Raw genomic sequence first — 18,252 nt, forward strand, 5'->3', positions numbered from 1 at the left:
AACGTCCCTTGCTTCTGCGTGGGGTGAAGTTCTACAGATTTGTTTCTTTAATCTCGCCTTTTTATCAGTTGTTTTTTCTTTTCTTTTTGTCAATTCATCAGTTCGTCTCGTTTCTTTAGAAGAACTACCATATGCGTTGTTTAATAAGGCGTCACTACCCTGGTCCCCAATTCCACTACCCGCCCCCGGTCTCTGGTCCCCAAAGTGCTTTCAAAATGTATTTGGTTACAAAATAATTCCGCGCTTTTGGCGCGCTATTTCAGAAAAAAAAACTGCAACATAACGTGCCAAAACACGACGGCACAAAAACAACGTGCTATGGTAAAAACAAAATGCTGCCGTAAACTGAAATAAGACTTATTTCTAGACAGTCACGGGGAGGCGCCCCCATGCCCTTAAAAAGGCGCCCCTGACAGCGTTGCCCCCCCAACGAAAACCAAAAAGTTACGCCCCTGAAGTCAACCCCGACTTTACAAGCCTACAGGTGATGAAGTGAAAGGTGAAACCAAGGCAGTATATACCGGTGAAACGTTTATTGAAAAGGAAAACAAGGGCGGATCCAGGGGCCATAGGGGCCATGGCGCCGCTCTGATACAACATGTAGGTACCCACCTCGCCGCCATCTTGGAAAAAACATCCTCGTGCTCAAGAACAGCGGACAGCTGGAGAAATCCATTTTCACTCACGCAGCCTTTAGAACCTATACCCTCACCACAGCTACGGAGATCTGTCAAATTCGTGTAGGTACATCTAAATGCCCAAAACACACATTTTCTTGCAACTTATTTTTTTAGAATGACATTAAAAAAACATAAAATCGGCTGTCACCTCGAGACGCTTCCACCCAGCCACACGACAGAACCAGGCAGGGCATATCTTAAGGCACTTACTGCGTCCCATTCTGGGACGCAGTCCCCTCGCCTTGGGACATAGCCCCTGCTAATTTGACGCACTGCGTCCCTGCCCTGTGCCCTGTCCGGTTCCCTGACTTGTGCCCTGCTGTGTGCCCTGACCTGTACCCTTCCCTCTAAAATGTCCTGTGCCATGCCCTGTAACAGGGGCGGCGGATTCCGGGGGGTAGGGTGGGCAGCTGCCCACCCTGAAAAAATCTCAGGGTGGGCAAAACTATCTTTTTGCCCACCCTGTTCTGGGTGGAGGCCCTTTGTTCAGAATAGAGGGCCGCAGGCCCTCTATTCTGTAGTATTATTCTATTCTGTCGATTTGGCTCGGCTCGGTGGATGAGGCGGGCTGGAGTGTGGTGTGGGGCGGGGGTGATGTGGGGAGGGAGTGAGCGGACCTGGGGCTGGGTGTGTGTGGTCACTTGTCGCATAGAAGCGATCGTAATCCACCCTCCAAAAATTCGCTTTAGAGATATTCACAAAACCCAGGGGGTTCAAACACCCATCTCCCAAGTGGGGTGCGGAAGGACAGGTAAGGGTCCATACGGTCTCCTCATGAATTGCAGCAAAGAAAGAAAGCAGGTCAGTCACCAAATAATCTTTCTGAAAAGTGGACTAATCGCAAAGCCTCCCACACAGAAATAAATATCCAGCACGCGAAGTGTCTCGAACCGGGCCTCTCACTACCGGTCAGTTTGACAGTCTAGCACTCCTACGCTGAACTACACCGGATCGCGGATTGGGCCGGGGCAAAGTCCGGCCGGGCGGGCGGCGGGGCCGGACGGTCGGTAGCAAAGTCAATGAATGTTTTTGTGGTTTCGGGTGCCGGTCGCTCTAGCTTGGTGGAATGATGATGGATCATTGGCAAAACTTTCAACGTGGAGTCCCGGTTCGAGCCTCATCGGGGCCCCGGCTACTTTTCCGAGTTAGGATCTGGTTTGATTTTAGTGGTTGCGAGCCATTTATACGGTTTTATACCTACATGTCGATTATCGATTGATTGATTCATTCATTCGTTCATTTAATACATGTCGACATTTAGCATACGAATTGACATCCAGGATCAATCTACCATTTTCATAAACGTGTTGCCTAAATATCATGCATATATGTGGCACAAGACCTATGGTTTCCTCGATACCGTGCCAAATCACGTTTTGCACAATGTACAAGTAAAGTAAATTTAAAATTATATTCGCTGGGTCTTCCGTGCATTGTGCTTAGCAAAAACAGGAATGCAATTGTTAAGCGACGCAAAATGTGCAATGCAGCAAGTGACCACACACACACGCCCAGCCCCAATGGTCCACCAACACGCCCCACACCACTCGCCAGCCCACGCCAACCACCGAGACGAGCCCCTCCCCCCCGCGCTGGTCTGACGCAACAGCTGGTCTACAAAGCGCTCCACCCGGCGACCCGGGCCGATGTCAAACGGCGTGGGTCTGGGTAGACTGTGCCGCTTCACTCTCGGGTCATGCGGCACAGCCTACCGGTACCAGGCGGCTGCTGCCAATGCTGAGCCATATACACACAGAGAAAAATTTACCCCTCTACGGGTAATTTTACACTTATGGGTAGTATCCCGATTTCTCCGGATATTAAAACTCGGACAGAAATAATTATACACCATTTATTTTGGGTCCCTGTACACCTATGGTTCTTTTTACACCCATTGTAGCAAATGTACCTGATATGGGTTTACAGTACCATGCAGATTCGGGTACCATTACCCAGAAGAGAGGGTACCTCTACCTAACAAACCAGAATCGGTGGTGTAGGGCTACTCTACCAGCATGTTTTTCTACTACTTGTTATTGAAAAACAGGTACCTGTAACATGCATCAACTCGTGAGGGCGTATAAGTACTTAAATGTGGTTTTCTGACTCCTTATTTTTTAAAGGTAGATTTACCTTTTGTGAGTAATTTTAACAGGGGGCGTGGCCTAGGTCGCGCATGCGCAGAAGGGTGTTCCTCTCCACCAATCATCGTTCCGCGTTTTGTGTTTGGCGCGCACGCTTTCAGTATGAGCCAGTTTGAACCGCCGTTGCCGGCGTGGTGGGTGTGTGTAGAGGCTGGGAGCCGCACGGCGAGTGCTGTTCGCGTTTCACGCGGTTTATTGTGGAAGTGAGCTACGTGACTTTCTTTCCCGGGCGAGTGTGGTGGTGGATCGTGTTGTGCAAGGGCACCAAGCCTTCAAATCAACAAGAAACAGCACTGGGCTGGGATGTCAAGAAACGCGGTCAAGGAACAGCACTGGGATCCAGAGGCCAGGCCAGATCATGGCTGACTGCAACGCTGAGTGTCGGCCAGCGTCAGGACAACCTGAACCGGCCGACAAACATGGGGATCGACGACCGAACAAGCTAACTGCCAGGGCCGTCGGATATCGCGCATTGCGCCATAAAAGTGGAGTGTCGTACGCGGTGTTACAGGTACGAATGGGAGTATAGACCTTGCATTACGGGACGGGGCAATGCTCACCGGTCGGTTGACCGCCAGCTGACGACAGCCGTAGGCGGGAAGGGACTGCGTCCACATCGTGCGAAAAATCTGATTGTTTGTCATGACATGTTTCCTAATTAAATCGATGATCTTCCTCCGGTTCTGTCCATCTCGTTGGAACCCAATAAACAAGCGAACTCCGTTTTACATATCATTGTTTTGTTCTATTTATAGCAGACTGCGACAAGTGTGGCACAAATAAAGCATGGTGTTAAAGTACCTTATAACTTTCGGATAAGTTTAAGGCTTTAAAGGTAACAATACCAAAGAATCACTGGTACGTATACGTGTGAGCAGGTTATGTGACACAAACAAATTCGGTACGTATACGTGTTAGAAGGTCATGTGACACAAATAAATTCGGTATTTTGACGCAAAAAGGTTGAGCTACCTGTTTTCTCGGCGTAGGATAACCCGTAAATGTAGTACCGATTTGGTACTCCAAAAATACCCAGATTTTGTGGCTAGTAATACCCTAGAATCACTGGTATTTGTACGTACGTAGGGTGAATGAAAAGTTTTGAGCCTAACATAGTTACAGGAGACGCAGATTAATGAAACTTTGGTCACATATTTTGCCACTATTGATATGGGTGGACACCAAATTGTGAAGTCCCAGCACTTTTTTCCTCACTTTTTTAGCGCCTTGAATCATGCTATTTTGGGTAAGTGCTCGCGGTGTCAATGACGTCATTATTTTTTGTGAAGCGTCATCCAGTCAGTTTTCTCTTTAGGCTTAGAAAGAAATAGACACCCTAAGGATGTCAATGCTGGTTAAGAGATTCAAATTGGGATACATTGGAAGGCTCAGTAATTGATTGTTTACATTGCAACCAGTGAAAAATACCCCGATTTATTGTCCTGGTGAAACACGATCAATTTTGTCAGCATTGCCCTTCTGATCTTCCTGATTTTCTAACATAAGTGCATCAGTGGATCATCCTAGTAATGCCCAATTACAGTAAGACCCTTTGAAAAGAAGTGCACTTGCAAGACACCTCATTTATTTTCCCAATTACGGAACAGTTTCCTCTTTGTTGTGACTCTGACATTTATTTTTTTCAGATTAGAGTAGAGACGCTCTTTCACTGACTCCACTGTTCTTCCCATGCTGGATTGAAGTGAAACACCCACAGTTTATCATCGGTAGCAAAAAGTGACAGTTTGAATTCTCAGAATCTGCTTCAACTAGCGCCAGATGTCATTACACATCTCTCGCCGTGCTCTGCAGCAAAAAGCCGAGAGGCCCAATGAGCAGAGACCTTTCTCAAGTCATGCCCATTGGTAAGAATGTCGCCAGCTTGCTCCTGGGAGATGTCCATTCTTACCGCTATCTGATGAGCTCACAGTCTTGGATCTAGCATCCACACCCCAAGAGCAGGGTCAATGTTTTCGGATTTTGTCACATTCTACGGCGTTTTTGATATTTGTTCATTTTGGACGCTGTTCCTGCCCTGCTTGAAATTAGCAGCTAAAACCTTAACAGTGTCGTATGATGGGCCACAACCAATAAGTTTAATTTGAGGTCCTTTTTAATTTCAGATGAAGGCCTGGCTTTGGAATCGCAATACTTTATAAAAGCTCGGTTCTCGATTTTCTTCCTTTTCACCGAACGCGTAATCTTCTTCACTTTAACGGGCTCTAAAAACGAAACGGAAAGGACTAGGACTTCAAAACTTGGTGTACACACCTAAAAATAGTGGCAAAATGTGTGACCAAATTTTCATTAACCTGCGTCACCTGTAACTGTGTTAGGCTCAAAACTTTTACGTAGTTCATGCGAAACAATATGAAGGGTATTGATACTCGTTTTCTGGAGGTAGGATAACCCGTAAAACTAGTACCGATTTGGTACTCGTGAAAAACCCGGATGTTTTAGGTAAAGATAGCTAAGAATAGCTGGTATGTATACAATAAAGCAGGTCGGGTGATACAATCAGTTTAGGTAGTCTAACACTGACTGAGTAGATATAAAGGTTTTCTCGGCGTTAAAGGACCCGTAAATACAGTACCGATTTGGTACTCGTGAAATACCCATATTTTTAGGGTAAATATTTCTCTGAGTGTAGGAACCCGGTGGATAAAGAGGAGAGGACCATCAACCTGTACACGACTATACAGACCCACGTCCTCCCTCACCTTCAGTATTGCTTGTCAGTATGGGGTGGGGCGACACGCACCCGTCTGAACCGACTGCAGAAGGTCATAAATTTTGCCGCCCGACTGGTATCTGGTTTACGCCGAGGCGACCATATATCCCCCGCCCTCGCGACGCTTGGGTGGCCCGATATCGACACGCTAGTGATGCGTCGCGACGCGATAAACATCTACCGCGCCCTACATGACCCCGCGGCCCCCCAGCCGCTCAAAGCCATGGCGCGCCCTCGCCAAACAGTGTGTTCGCGTCGAACGCGAGCCACCGCCGCCGGCGCTGCGGTACTCGCGCCCCCTCGCCTCCAGCTGACGACCGCGCGGCGACTTTTTCCTTACCGAGCCGCCGTGTCGTGGAATAAACTTTCGCGTGTGACTACACTTACCACGTCACGTCGCCAGCTCATGACCAGGCTGGAACAGTGACAAATACCCTCCTTATCTGCTTGCTTTCAACTCTGTTACTTTCATTACATGTACATATGTGTGTTTGCAAAGGTACAAGGGCGCACACAAGGGGGGGGGGGGGCACACGGGCCCGTGCCCCCCCATTCGAGTTGGGGGGCCCAACTCGAAGGAAGGGGCCCATTTGAGGCGGCCGAAGGCCGCCTCAAATGGGCCTCTAACTAATCCTTAGACCACCGAAGACCGTGTACAAAGGGCCCTCAAATGGCCTTAAAGGGCCCTCAGATGGTCTCAAAAGGCCCTCAGATGGCCTCGAAGGGCCCTCAGTTAGCGTCATAGGACCCTCATCTGGTGTCAAAGGGCCCTCAGATGGCCTTAAGGAGCCCTCAGATGACCTCAAAGGACTCTCAGATGGCCTTAAAGGGCCCTCAGATAGCCTCAAAGGGCCCTCAGCTAACGTCAAACGGACGTCAGAAGGCCTTAAAGGGTGTCAAAGGTCCCTGAGCTGGCGTCAGAGGGCCATGCCCTTGCGTCGAACGGCTCTCCGAAGGCTCTAAAGAGTCCTTTGCTGGTGACAGAGGGCCCCCAGCTGGTGCCAGATGGCCCCCAGCTGGCGCCAAATTGCCATCAGAAGGTCTCAAACGGTCCTCAGCTGGCGTCAAGCGGCCCTCAAAAAGCCTCAAGGGGCCCTTAGAAAACCTCAAGGGGCCCTTAGAAGACCTCAAGGGCCCTCAGAAGGCCTTAAAGAGCGTCAAAGGGCCTCGAGCTAGCGTCAGAGGGCCCCCCAGCTAATGCCAGAGGGCCCTGAGCTAGCGTCAAACTTAAAGTGCCCTTAGCTGGTGTCAGAGGGCCCCAGTTGGTGTCAGAGGGTCATCCATTGGCGTCTAATGGCCAGCAGAAGGCCCAAAAACACGATCCTCAGCTGGCGTCCAACGGTCCTCAGCTGACGTCAAGAGGCCCTAAAAAGGCCTCAAAGGCCCCTCGACTGCTCAAAGGGCCCTTAGAGGGCCTCAATGGGAACTCAAGAGACGTTAAACGGCCCTCAAAAGGCTTGAAAGGGCCCCCTGCTGATGGCAAAGGGCTCGCACCTGAGTCAATAAGAGCCTTGTCAAAAAACGGACCTGAGAAACCTTGCCGGCCCTTCTGCGGGACTCCTACACTTACCTGAGTGGCCCCCGTTTACTGAGGGGCCCTGGTTATTGATGGGCTTCCTCGTTACTTAACGCCTGGTTACCAGAGGGGCCCATGGTTACCTGGTGGGCCCCTGATCAATTGAAAACCCCTGGTCATCTGAAACGCCCCTGATTACCTAAAGGGCCCCTAATCACTTGGATTCAGTGACATAGCAAGGGAGCGAGGGGTTACGTACCCGTTCTCGGGTTTAGGGTTCCTTCAAAACCGAGGGGCCCTGCGGCGCCAGTTGGTAGCAGAGGGTTCGCGCTGGCCGCACTTCAACTCGGAAGGACACCACAGGGCTTGTGGGGGCACGTTATTGGCTCCTATGTAGCCACAATTATCTTCATAAAGGCCCAATGCCGGTTTCTGAGAGACCTCGCCGGCCGCTCAGGGCCCTAGTAACGGCCAACGAGGGATTGGCTGCTATGGCTCCACATCCGTCTGTGACATAGACACACGGTCCACACCAGTGTTTCTAAAGGCACCCACAACGGCAACTGCGAGGCCCCTCGCCCCACCTCCAAGGGACCCCCACCAGCGCATCTTAAGGGCCCACATCGGCGGCTCTGAGAGTCCCCACACCGACGCCTCTGAGGGCCACGTACCAGTGACTCTGAGGGCCTCTTACCAGCCTCGGAGTGTCCTTGCCAGCCTATGACGGGCCACTTTCCACTTGCAGGCCATTTTGCAGGGCCACACACATGCCAATGATGGCCCCACCAGTGTCTCTAAGCCCTAAGACCCCGCAACGGCGCCTGTGAGGACCCAACACCAGCGCATCTAACGGCCTTTCACTGGCACCTCTGAGCGCGCCACACACCGGTGACTCTGAGGAGCTCGCTCGCTTCGCTCGCTCGTAAAATACCATGTAAATTAGGCATTAGTGTACATTAGGCACACTCCTCGGGCATAAATGATACTTTTGCTTGCCGATTTTCCACATTTTCTCATGCAAAGACCGTTTTAAAGAGACCCGTCTGCCAGTGAGACTGGACCCACCGTGCCTTCCTCCTCCCATCGAAAGGTCCTGGATACATCCTTGCCTGAGCTGACCCCAGGCCACCGGGTGACTCGCGGGCCCGGGGTCCGCGAAAAAAAAACATGCTAAAAAAACATGCTAGCGTAAAAATATATATGTTTTGAAAATTAAGCTGGTACCGAAATAATTGTTTTACCTACCGTGCATTGACAAACCAACCGAAATATAGCCCCATGGGCCGTATTTTTTTTGGGGGGGGGCCCTTCGGCATGGGGGGCCCAGTTCGAAGGTCGTGCCCCCCCCCCCCCATTCAAAAATCCTGTGTGCGCGCCTGCAAAGGTAGGTTGTGCTGTCAATGCATCGCCATGTTAACTGGGCTCGTAATAGCCACCTGTGGAGAGTTTCCAGTATAAATACAATACAATATAATACAATACAATCAATACCACGAAAATCAAGGTAACATTCACTGATTCAGTACTCAGTAGTTTCACGCAACTTCTATCAAGTTTCCGTTCGATTCTATTTTAGTCACGTGCACCGGTTAGCTTTACCGTACAGTAGCCCCTGTAGGATTTCGCCGACACACTAATTGGATCAGGAAGCCATAGGGAGAGCGAGGTGGGCTGCTACCGGACCAACTCGTCTAGCTTTCAGTTTCACCGGCACGCCAGCCGACGAGACTGGTTGGAGCCTCCGTCACTGCCTCCGTCATTGTCTCCGTCACTGTCTCCGTCACTTCCTCCGTCACTGTCTCCGTCACTGCCTCCGTCACTGTCTCCGTCACTTCCTCCGTCACTGTCTCAGTCACTGCCTCCGTCACTGCCTCCGTCACTTCCTCCGTCACTGCATCAGTCACTGACTCCGTCACTGCGTCCGTCACTGACTCCGTCACTGCGTCACTGCCTCCGTCACTGCCTCCGTCGCCGTCACGTCACTGTACTGTTACAGTACAGCACCTCCTCTGAGCTGCCGCTGCCCGACCCCCTGCATCCATCACCGAGATACCGCCGAGCCGGCCGACATGGTGCCCCGGGCGATCCGTGTGACCCGTCGCCTGACCCCCGTGACCCGGCTGGTGGTGGTGCTGTGTTTCATGGCGGCCACTCCGGGGACAGCAGGCACAGCGCTGACACTAACCGGCGAGACAGGCGCGGGGTCGGTCCAACCGGCTGTGACGGACGCGCCGGCGCCCCTGACCGGAAGTCAGCACTTCCGGGCGGAGGCGGCTGACCTGCTCGGTCACGTGACCGTTCTGCTACGGCACATGCAGCCACAGCAGTATCCCGAGGGTATGTACGACATCAAGGGTACCACACAAGTGTAAAATGATCAGTGCGGATAATACTGATGCTGCAGAAATTATGCTGCGAAGAGCGGGTTTAATGGTCGATTAAAAATGGAAGGTTAATACCTAATGCCTGATGGCGATTTATTGTAAAGGATTACTGCAGCCAAAATGGAAATCAATTATTAAGGAATAGGTACGCCTTATTTGAGATTTTTTCTTCGGACTTTGACCTCTGACCTTGTCCATTATTGACCTGAGTTAATTAATTTTTAGGTAAATGGAAATTGGCTTGATGGGGCTTTTGTTTGATATCGATTTTGTTTCCATATCTTATTCATGTACGGAATTAGACTAGGGACGATAAACACTCCCCCCCCCGCCCCCCCGACTCGGGGCTGCCCTGGTGTGGATAATCGTGCCTAATTTAGCAGCGCAGTATTGCCTACTAGCCAATTGGGGAAAAGGATGAAGAAGATGTTAGCGCCGTTCCATAAACATGATGTTAGCAATACATTAGACTTGTAGGTCAATAAGAAGTTTTCTCGTTCACTAGTCCAAAGTGCACTTAAACTTACTTCTTTTTCGTGTGCGATGCGGAAACTTTTAACATTATCTGGGCTATATAAATAAGTCATCGGAACCAGAACTCATTTCACCAGGAAAACCTGATCGACATGGCCTAATCGGTAGAGCACTTACTTCAAATCAGTCAACTACAATAAAAGACTACGAAACTCACAAAAACGATTAGGTATCCGTGAACTTGGATAGTGTGTATCCGAGATCAGGCAGCGACGTTTGTATTCAAACAAAGACTGTCTAGAAGTCGCTAAACATATCAGTTATGACTGTGACGACTGTAGTATAGTCGACTACAGAATGATGTTCCACTCCTCAGAAGCTATCAGTTGACCGGAGCGCTAAGTTGTGCCGTTTATCACGCAATTAAGCGTGTCGATTGTGAGCATTGGGACAAAGCTATAATTTGTGAACTCAGCCCGTGTGATACGGCACAGCCTACCACTCCAGGCAAATAATTGCCCGTGAAAAGTGGAACATCATTCTGTAATCGACTATACAAATAAGCTGATTCTATAGTTGAATGAGATCATCACTGAAGTCGTCAACGAGCCAGTAGACGGCACAGGACAGCACGAGATAACACGGGTCGGTACGGTACGGGATAGCTCGAGACAGCGCGGTTTGGAAAGAAACAACATAAGACAGTGATCTGGAAGCAATATAAGGTACGAGACTGCACAGGAATCCACGAGACAGCGAATGACGCCACAATACGATGTGGGACGGCACAACACGACAAAGCGCGGTAGCAAACGGCCGAGTGGACCCTGTCCATCCACCTGTCAATTAATGGGCACCGGGAAGTCATCCTAAGCCCGGACACGGCTGTTTGCTCTTGTTTTGCAGGTTTGCAGAGCACAGTGGAGCAGCTGGTGAACGGAGAGGCGAGGGTAGAGGTCAACTACTGGTGGCGTCTGGTGAAACAGGTGAGTGCTCAGAACTACCTGACAACTACTGGTGGCGTCTGGTGAAACAGGTGAGTGCTCAGCACTACCTGACAACTACTGGTGGCGTCTGGTGAAACAGGTGAGCGCTCAGCACTACCTGACAACTACTGGTGGCGTCTGGTGAAACAGGTGAGCGCTCAGCACTACCTGACAACTACTGGTGGCGTCTGGTGAAACAGGTGAGTGCTCAGCCCTGGGTAAGAGACAGACAGACTGGTACCCGGCACCCAGTCTCTGCACCAGTAGCTTATTTTTCGCTTGCTGTTTATAAGAGCATGCTATTCTGGCCTGACAAAGGCTATGGGCTAGGTGACGAAAGGACACGGCGGAGACATTGAGCTGTGCGAACCACCGAGTACACCTCAGCGGCAGAGACCGTCCCGTGCAACGGGACGGAGGGTAGGTATGTGAGTGGGGGGGGGGGGGATGGTGGAGCCGTCGGTCGACTGGGTTGGTTATCATACCGGCCCGTGACTGGTGGAGACCGTCATAGTCGCCAATATTTCACATAGCCTGCATTGTTGTTAGCACTGCTTTCAGAGTCACGCATAAGCATATAATCAAGTAAAGTAGCCTTACTTTCATAGCAAACAAAAAAATCTTAGGAATCCGAACATTTTCTTCGGAATTTTGTTTGATTACGAGTGTAAGGTTACTTCAGTTGATTATGAGATCTCACATAATTCAACAGCGCCAGTGGTCAGTGTTCACACAAATATAAATGCGCTGCCAAAAGATGTATTAATAGATGTAAAAGATGTAAAACATATATTGTATACAAAACAATACAATATATGTTTTTTCAGTAAATACAGATATAAGGTAATGTTTCACCAAAAATCACCCGTTTCTCGGAGGCTCGACGCATTCTCCACCAGCTATGAAGGTGTTTTGCGAATGTTTGTGGTGACCTGAATCGGGTTTTTCTTCATCACACGCCATTCAGTGGTTCAGCTATTCACTGACAGAGCTGTGTCGCTTCGCCAGCCAGGTTGACGCGTGGGCGTCTGAAAGGCGATCTGTGGGTCGAATGGGACTGACCGTGCCCCCGGGGGCTGTCTTCAGCACCGACCTGCTGCGTATCGCTGACCCTCATACCGCTACGGTAGCAGTCCGAATCAGAATGCGCTTATAGAAGAATGGAACAAGTTCACCTCTAGCAGGGAAATTAAAACTGAAATAGTTGCACTTTGCAAAGCTCTTTTAAAAGCATATGATTTTATGCGGAAAAGGTCATCAAAGCCTGCGCCACTGCTATTCTCAGCTTATACATATGGCACGGCTCCTTTCAATCTTGTTTATTTTCTCTCTCCTGCTTATAAGCAGCTTAAAGTGATTAAAGTGACCATCCCACCTTAACATTAATTTTAAGTTGAGGTAGCCTAATTGGTGGCCATGGCCTAAAAATACCGATTTGGGCACTCACAACATCGAAAAATGCTTTAATTCGGAGATATGGAATTTCAAACTTTCAGTTTTCGGATTCCAAGGGGCTAATGCATTGTAATGCCCCCTTAGAATTTGTGACGTCAGCGCAGATCTAGCGATTTTAAATCTTTTACTAAAACGTTTGATAGCACGCGGTGGTATATGTCACTTTGCGCGCAACAAGTGCCGCACTTTCAAATAAAGTCACTAGGAACAGCGGATATCCCAAAAGTAAACAAGAGTAAAAGTCTAATACACTGTAAACTCATTTTGACAAGGGGTTGTCGTACAACGACGAGCGTTTGTCAAAAATACTAATAAAGGTTATGTCGAACGACGAATATCTTGTCATAGTTGGTTGAATCAACAGGGCAAATATTAGTATCAGCCCCAGCACCCAGTCGACCATTCATAAAATTGACGAGGATTATGGAGGCTATTGTGAAAACTACCAGGGTCTTATTCGTAATATGGAACATAGATTTGCTTATGATTTGTAATTTATATCCTTGTCGAAAGAACCAGCTACACCATTGCAACAATACTGATACATACTTATGTAATCTATGTCCTTGTCAAAGGTATCAGCTACACCTTTGCAACACGGACTTAGTTACGCTAGTTAGACGTGTTAGTAGTAACATATACAAAGCTGTTACTTGTTATATAGGTGGCGCCAAAAACGTTTCCGGCCGTTTCATTTTGAAAGTTTCAGTTGCGCGCCAACCGCCGTGCAGTGATGTGGGCCTGTGGCCTCCTGCGCACTTCCGTGAAAATGGTAGGTGATAACAGTGTTCGGTCGTTTTTGTCATTTTTTAATGAAATGTATGTCTTTCAACTGATAGTAATGCAGATTGAATCAGAGAAATTTGCTAAATAAGTGCGTGATGTATGGAAGCAAGCACAATGTGTTCTGCTCCAGGCCATATTGTTCTGCATATGCTATAATATAGCGATGCTTTCTTTCAGGCTTTCATCAGGAGCGAAAGCTCCAGCTTGCAAGCAAGGGTCGCTACACTGAAGACAGCAAACTGCAGAAACTCAAGAATTATAAAAATGAAAAAGCACCTGAATTCCAAGGGACTAATGATTTTGAATGCCCCTTAGATTTGAATGGGTACAGTGTACTCGGTAAGTGATGACGCTCATTGCTTTTTCGCATGCGTTATTGCCCTTGCCCCTTGGGTCATGAGTGTTATCACCATTGTGTGTGTAATGTGTATGTACCATTTTAAATACATGACCTACTTTCAGTAATGCTGTTTTGCTGTAATAATGAGACTGCAGAGCGGCGACCTGCGATTTGTGGAGAAAACTGACGAATACAAGGGAGGTCTTTGTAAAACGTTACAAACCTGAGACTAGATAGATTGCTTACAAGTACAGGTTTGCTGCACATAGACATTACTATGCTAACTAAGATTTGCATTGATTTGACTTAACAAGTACACGGCTCAGCCCTGTTAAATGCAAACATGCGCAGGTCTTTACCTGGTAGCCGCATGATTATAACTAGGAAAACAGTCGTTCACACAACAATGACAAAGCAAACTTTGGTAGCTAATCTAACGAACTACATGTGAGTGGGTTGTAAGAAAAACTACCATGACAAACAATAGGGTCGTTCGATGACATGGCAAAGGGTGCGGGGATTTGCGCTAAATAATTTTCCTTGTAAAAGTAACAAACGTTTGTTGAAATGAGTTTACAGTGTATCTTGAAAACCGGTGAATATTTTTCGATGAAATTCGGTAGCTATTCGTTTTCGCTCTTTCTGAACCGAGCGACATCACTTTCATGCCAGACAGCCAATTCATTATCTTTTTTGAAGGTGGGAGGGTCCCTTTAACCCGGCGGCCGCTGGGCCTCCGCGCCATCCGCCGGCCGCTGGGGGGGGCATATAGTTGCCCCCCCCCCCTTTACTTCTGCGACGATATCGTCGCAACGCGAAGAGATAGAGAAGCGAAACTTTGCACACATCTTCCTGAGTACCTAGCCGAGGTTGTGTCAAAACTTGGTGTCGATTCCATTTGAAATGACGTCACAATGACGTCATAAGTGAAATTATAGATTTGCGACTCTCATATTCCTCACGATACATCAGACATATGGGACCGAATATAAAAGGGTCGATTATTGGTCAGAAACTAGATGGAAGTGTAGTTAGATGTTTTAGGATGACAGCAGGTGCTGTCTAGTTCATTTACAGTTGAGTTTCAAGCTCAGCGCCATCAGAAACGGTCCATATCGGAAAACGGCAAAACTTTACGACGTCACTGTGACGTCATCTTAGGTGCTACAACCACCAAACTTTCCTCAAACATTGCCTAGGTATTCATTTGAAGCTATGCCAATTGCCAAGTTTCACGTTCGTAGCTCATCAGGAGTTCGGAGATATTTCACAAAACGTAAAGGGGGGGGGGGGCAACTTTATGCCCCCAGCGGCTCGTGGGTCAAGGCTAGAAGTTAATACAGGCAGCTTTGAGCATCAGCACGTTATTCGCGGCTGTCAGGCTGCGAGGGTTTTATGTCGGTTTGGCTGTAAAACTATTAGACGATCGAGAGTGTATGTTGTGGGGTACGTCTAACTGGAGAGCCATGGTGCGGGATTGGGGATGCGCTAACTGCAAAATTAACGAAGTTTCGATAGCCCGCTTAACAGGACAGATTTCGAGAGTGCATCTAGCTCTATAGGAAGCTGATGCAGATCTTCGAAGTGATATTTGTTATTATCAGCTACTCTAAACATCTACAGTCAGCGTCCACAGTCTACAACCATCTACAGTCAGCGTCCACAGTCTACAACCATCTACAGTCAGTGCATATCCAGCGTAACTCTTGATATCAGTGATGGCCAAGTTAACTAATAACTACCCACCATGATGTCCACTGAGTACCCATGTGACATAAAATCAGTGCCCATGCAGCCTCACATGTTTCATTCGTTGACATAACATCAAAATATTAGCAATGGATTATACGGTGAGTTTTTCACTGCTGATCGTTTTCCGCTTCCCTCTTTGGAAGTTTTTATTCACTACGTTCAACTGAGTTCAGCGTTTGATATGGATTAGAACCAGAGAATACACAGTTAGGTCCATTTAACGCTCTAATACGCACGTAATTTACCGTGCGGCAAAATCTCAATCAAAATTTCCGAGACTTAGGTCTAATCTCAACGCCTATTTTAGATAGCTTGATCAGTTTCTATTCAGACTATTTTTGACAATTTTCAGAAATTCCAAATGGTCTGGTAGTATCAATGAGCGACGGAAATTGCAAATGGTCTGCTAGTATCAATGAGCGATGTAAGCAGATTTTGCAGATAATGCATTCTGTGCAGGGAGAAGGCTATTACTGCAGTGACGGCCCCGTTGGAGCCCGATAAGCTATCCGCCATGGTGCGGCTCTCCGTGGCAGCGGCGCTGGTCACGGGGAGGCGGACTCCGACACGAGCAGCGGCCACCGGGCTGTCTCCGGGGAGACGAGGTCTATTGACGAGCGCGCGACTCTCGACGCCGCCGGCGCGATTGGGCCGCCGCGCCGCCGCCGACAAAAACCGTCAGAAACAGATTACTGCGGCACGGCGACTGTGTGTGTGAGCATTTTTCATGTCTCGAGCGCCTGCACCAGTGCGCCGACAGGCAATCAGTGCGGCCACACAAGCGCACCTGAGGCCACTGAATGCGACCCGTCGACAGAGCTGCAGATGATTGGTTTAATATATAAGGTCGTCAGACGCCCGGTGAAAAAAGCACTGTCGCTTCCAGTCGGTTCCAGTCGCTACAGAGCTTGATATACCTACCTTAGATTTCTGACGGTCCCGGTCTGTGGTTGGTAAGAAAAGCCGCAGCCACTAAGTCAGTGAGTCTTCCGTATCAGAATTTGATTGCGAGCTTAACTTAGGCTTCCATATTCTCTCCCGACAAGCCCGAAATTTCTCAATCGGACAGAGGGGCTAGGGCCTGTGCACTTGTGCAGCGTGCTGCAAATTTATTGTGAGCTCTGGCTTCGTCAGTCCGTCCATTCGAAGCTTGTGAGCTATGTCGACTGTGGTCTCTGCCTGACCCTCTTTATGGTCTCAGTGGTCCTCGCTCTAGCCGCAGTGGTCCCCCTCTCTGTCTCTCTCAAATCTCAGAGCTGGTATCAGCTCTGACCCTGTAGCTACCCTGTAACCGCAGGTTGTTTGAAATCAGAAAAATACTACGAATATTCGTTAGAATGTGTTTTTCTATTGAAATATCTACTGGACGCCACGGCTCTCAGCTGTCTCTGTCGTTACAGCTGTTCTCGGCCGACCCTGCTCTGGCAGCTATGGTTCTCAGAGCGGGGTATTCTCTGTCTTACAGCTGTTCTCGGCAGACCCTGCCCTGGCAGCTATGGTTCTCAGAGCGGGGTTTTCTCTGTCTTACAGCTGTTCTCGGCAGACTGCTCTGGCAGCTATGGTTCTCAGCTGGAGTTTTCTCTGTCTTTCAGCTGCTCTCGGCAGACCCTGCTCTGGCGGCTATGGTTTTCAGCTGGGGTTTTCTCTGTCTTTGCAGCTGTTCTCGGCAGACCCTGCTCTGGCAGCTGTGGTTCCCAGCTGGGGTTTTCTCTGTCGTTTCAGCTGTTCTCGGCGGACCCTGCTCTGGCAGCTATGGTTCTCAGCTGGGGTTTTCTCTGTCTTACAGCTGTTCTCGGCAGACCCTGCCCTGGCAGCTATGGTCTTCAGCTGGGGTTTTCTCTGTCGTTACAGCTGTTCTCGGCAGACCCTGCCCTGGCGGCCGTGGTCTTCAGTTGCCTCTGTCTGTCGGTCCTGGTGCCGCTGGCAGCGACTGTCATCTGCTGCAGCCGCTCCTGCCGTCACAGACATCAGGAGACGCACCAGGAGACCTGTCAGGAGCGTGACCGAGCCGCGTACAGGCGGTGCCGAGCCAACTGCAACGTGGCACTGCTCGTCATCACACTCTGCGTCATATTGTAAGTCCTAAACGAGTGCACGCTGTGCCAAGCCTAACAAGTGCCGCAATACCATTGTAGTTACCTACCTATTAGTTGCAGTGAACACAGAGGCGAGCTTACTGCCTACTGGGGCATCATTGGCCACCTTTAGTAACGGAGCCGTGCATTACAATTGAGTAGGAGCCTTAGTTTGGTTATTGGTGTAGAATGGGGCTCAACCTAAGGGGCCCGATACTCTTGGCCGCGTTCGTTCTCCTTCTGTCCGGTGCTTTCCTTGCCATATGTGATTCACTGGTGCTTGGCACCCTCCAGGCCTCGACGGGCCGACACCCACCTGACCACAGATGACCTATCGACCACTGCACTGGCACTCTCCAGACCAATTACCGCCCCTTCGTTCACTCACGCCCCCTGCTCATTTACCCACCCTCGTTCACTCACGCCCCCTGTTCCCCTGTCGGCACAGCTGCGTGGCGGTTCTGCTGGTCGCGGCCGCTGTTCTGATCCGCTCCGGACTGAACCGCTCGGGCCCCGCGGTCGGCGCCGCCCTGACCGAGGTACACACTGTGACCAGTGACGTGGCCGCCCGCCTCACCCACCTCCTCGGCTCGGATATGGAGACGGCCGTCCGCGACACGGAGAGACTCATGGAGGGTGAGGATAAACGGATGGAAATGATGTAAAATCGTGAGTACTCACCTAACATTTTGATTAGAAAAATGAATATGCAATAGGTTTAAGTTGCAGTCACAGTGCATGAAATGTCGAAAAATGAATAGACAAATCATCACGGTAGCGAATGGAAACTAATTGGAGCAGACGCTGCTTGGTGCCTTTGGTTTACAACGCTTTGATTACTTCAGTAGTTAGTTTAACTTAGTTCGCAACAATATCATTGATGTCCTAGAACTTATTAAAAATGATACCAGTCAGATGCAGACATTGAT

General features: G+C 49.2%; 1 protein-coding gene and 1 long non-coding RNA gene across 2 annotated transcripts in view; both read left to right on the top strand.

Moving 5' to 3' along the window:
• Positions 1 to 13,105: 13,105 nt before the first annotated feature.
• Positions 13,106 to 13,617, top strand: LOC122365228. The gene is made up of 2 exons (XR_006253705.1): positions 13,106 to 13,142; positions 13,334 to 13,617. It is a non-coding gene; the product is annotated as an uncharacterized LOC122365228 (long non-coding RNA).
• A 1,717-nt stretch (positions 13,618 to 15,334) lies between these two features.
• The window catches only part of LOC122365227, a 28,992-nt gene continuing 26,074 nt past the window's right edge, over positions 15,335 to 18,252 (top strand). Inside the window, exons 1-3 of the mRNA XM_043336231.1 lie at positions 15,335 to 15,346; positions 17,100 to 17,323; positions 17,772 to 17,959. Coding sequence (XP_043192166.1) covers positions 15,335 to 15,346; positions 17,100 to 17,323; positions 17,772 to 17,959 — 424 coding nt within the window. The remainder of the gene's footprint in view (positions 15,347 to 17,099; positions 17,324 to 17,771; positions 17,960 to 18,252) is intronic.

The sequence above is a fragment of the Amphibalanus amphitrite genome, unplaced genomic scaffold (genome assembly GCF_019059575.1).
Source record: "Amphibalanus amphitrite isolate SeventyFive unplaced genomic scaffold, NRLGWU_Aamphi_draft 000723F_arrow, whole genome shotgun sequence".
Lineage (NCBI taxonomy): Eukaryota > Metazoa > Arthropoda > Thecostraca > Balanomorpha > Balanidae > Amphibalanus > Amphibalanus amphitrite.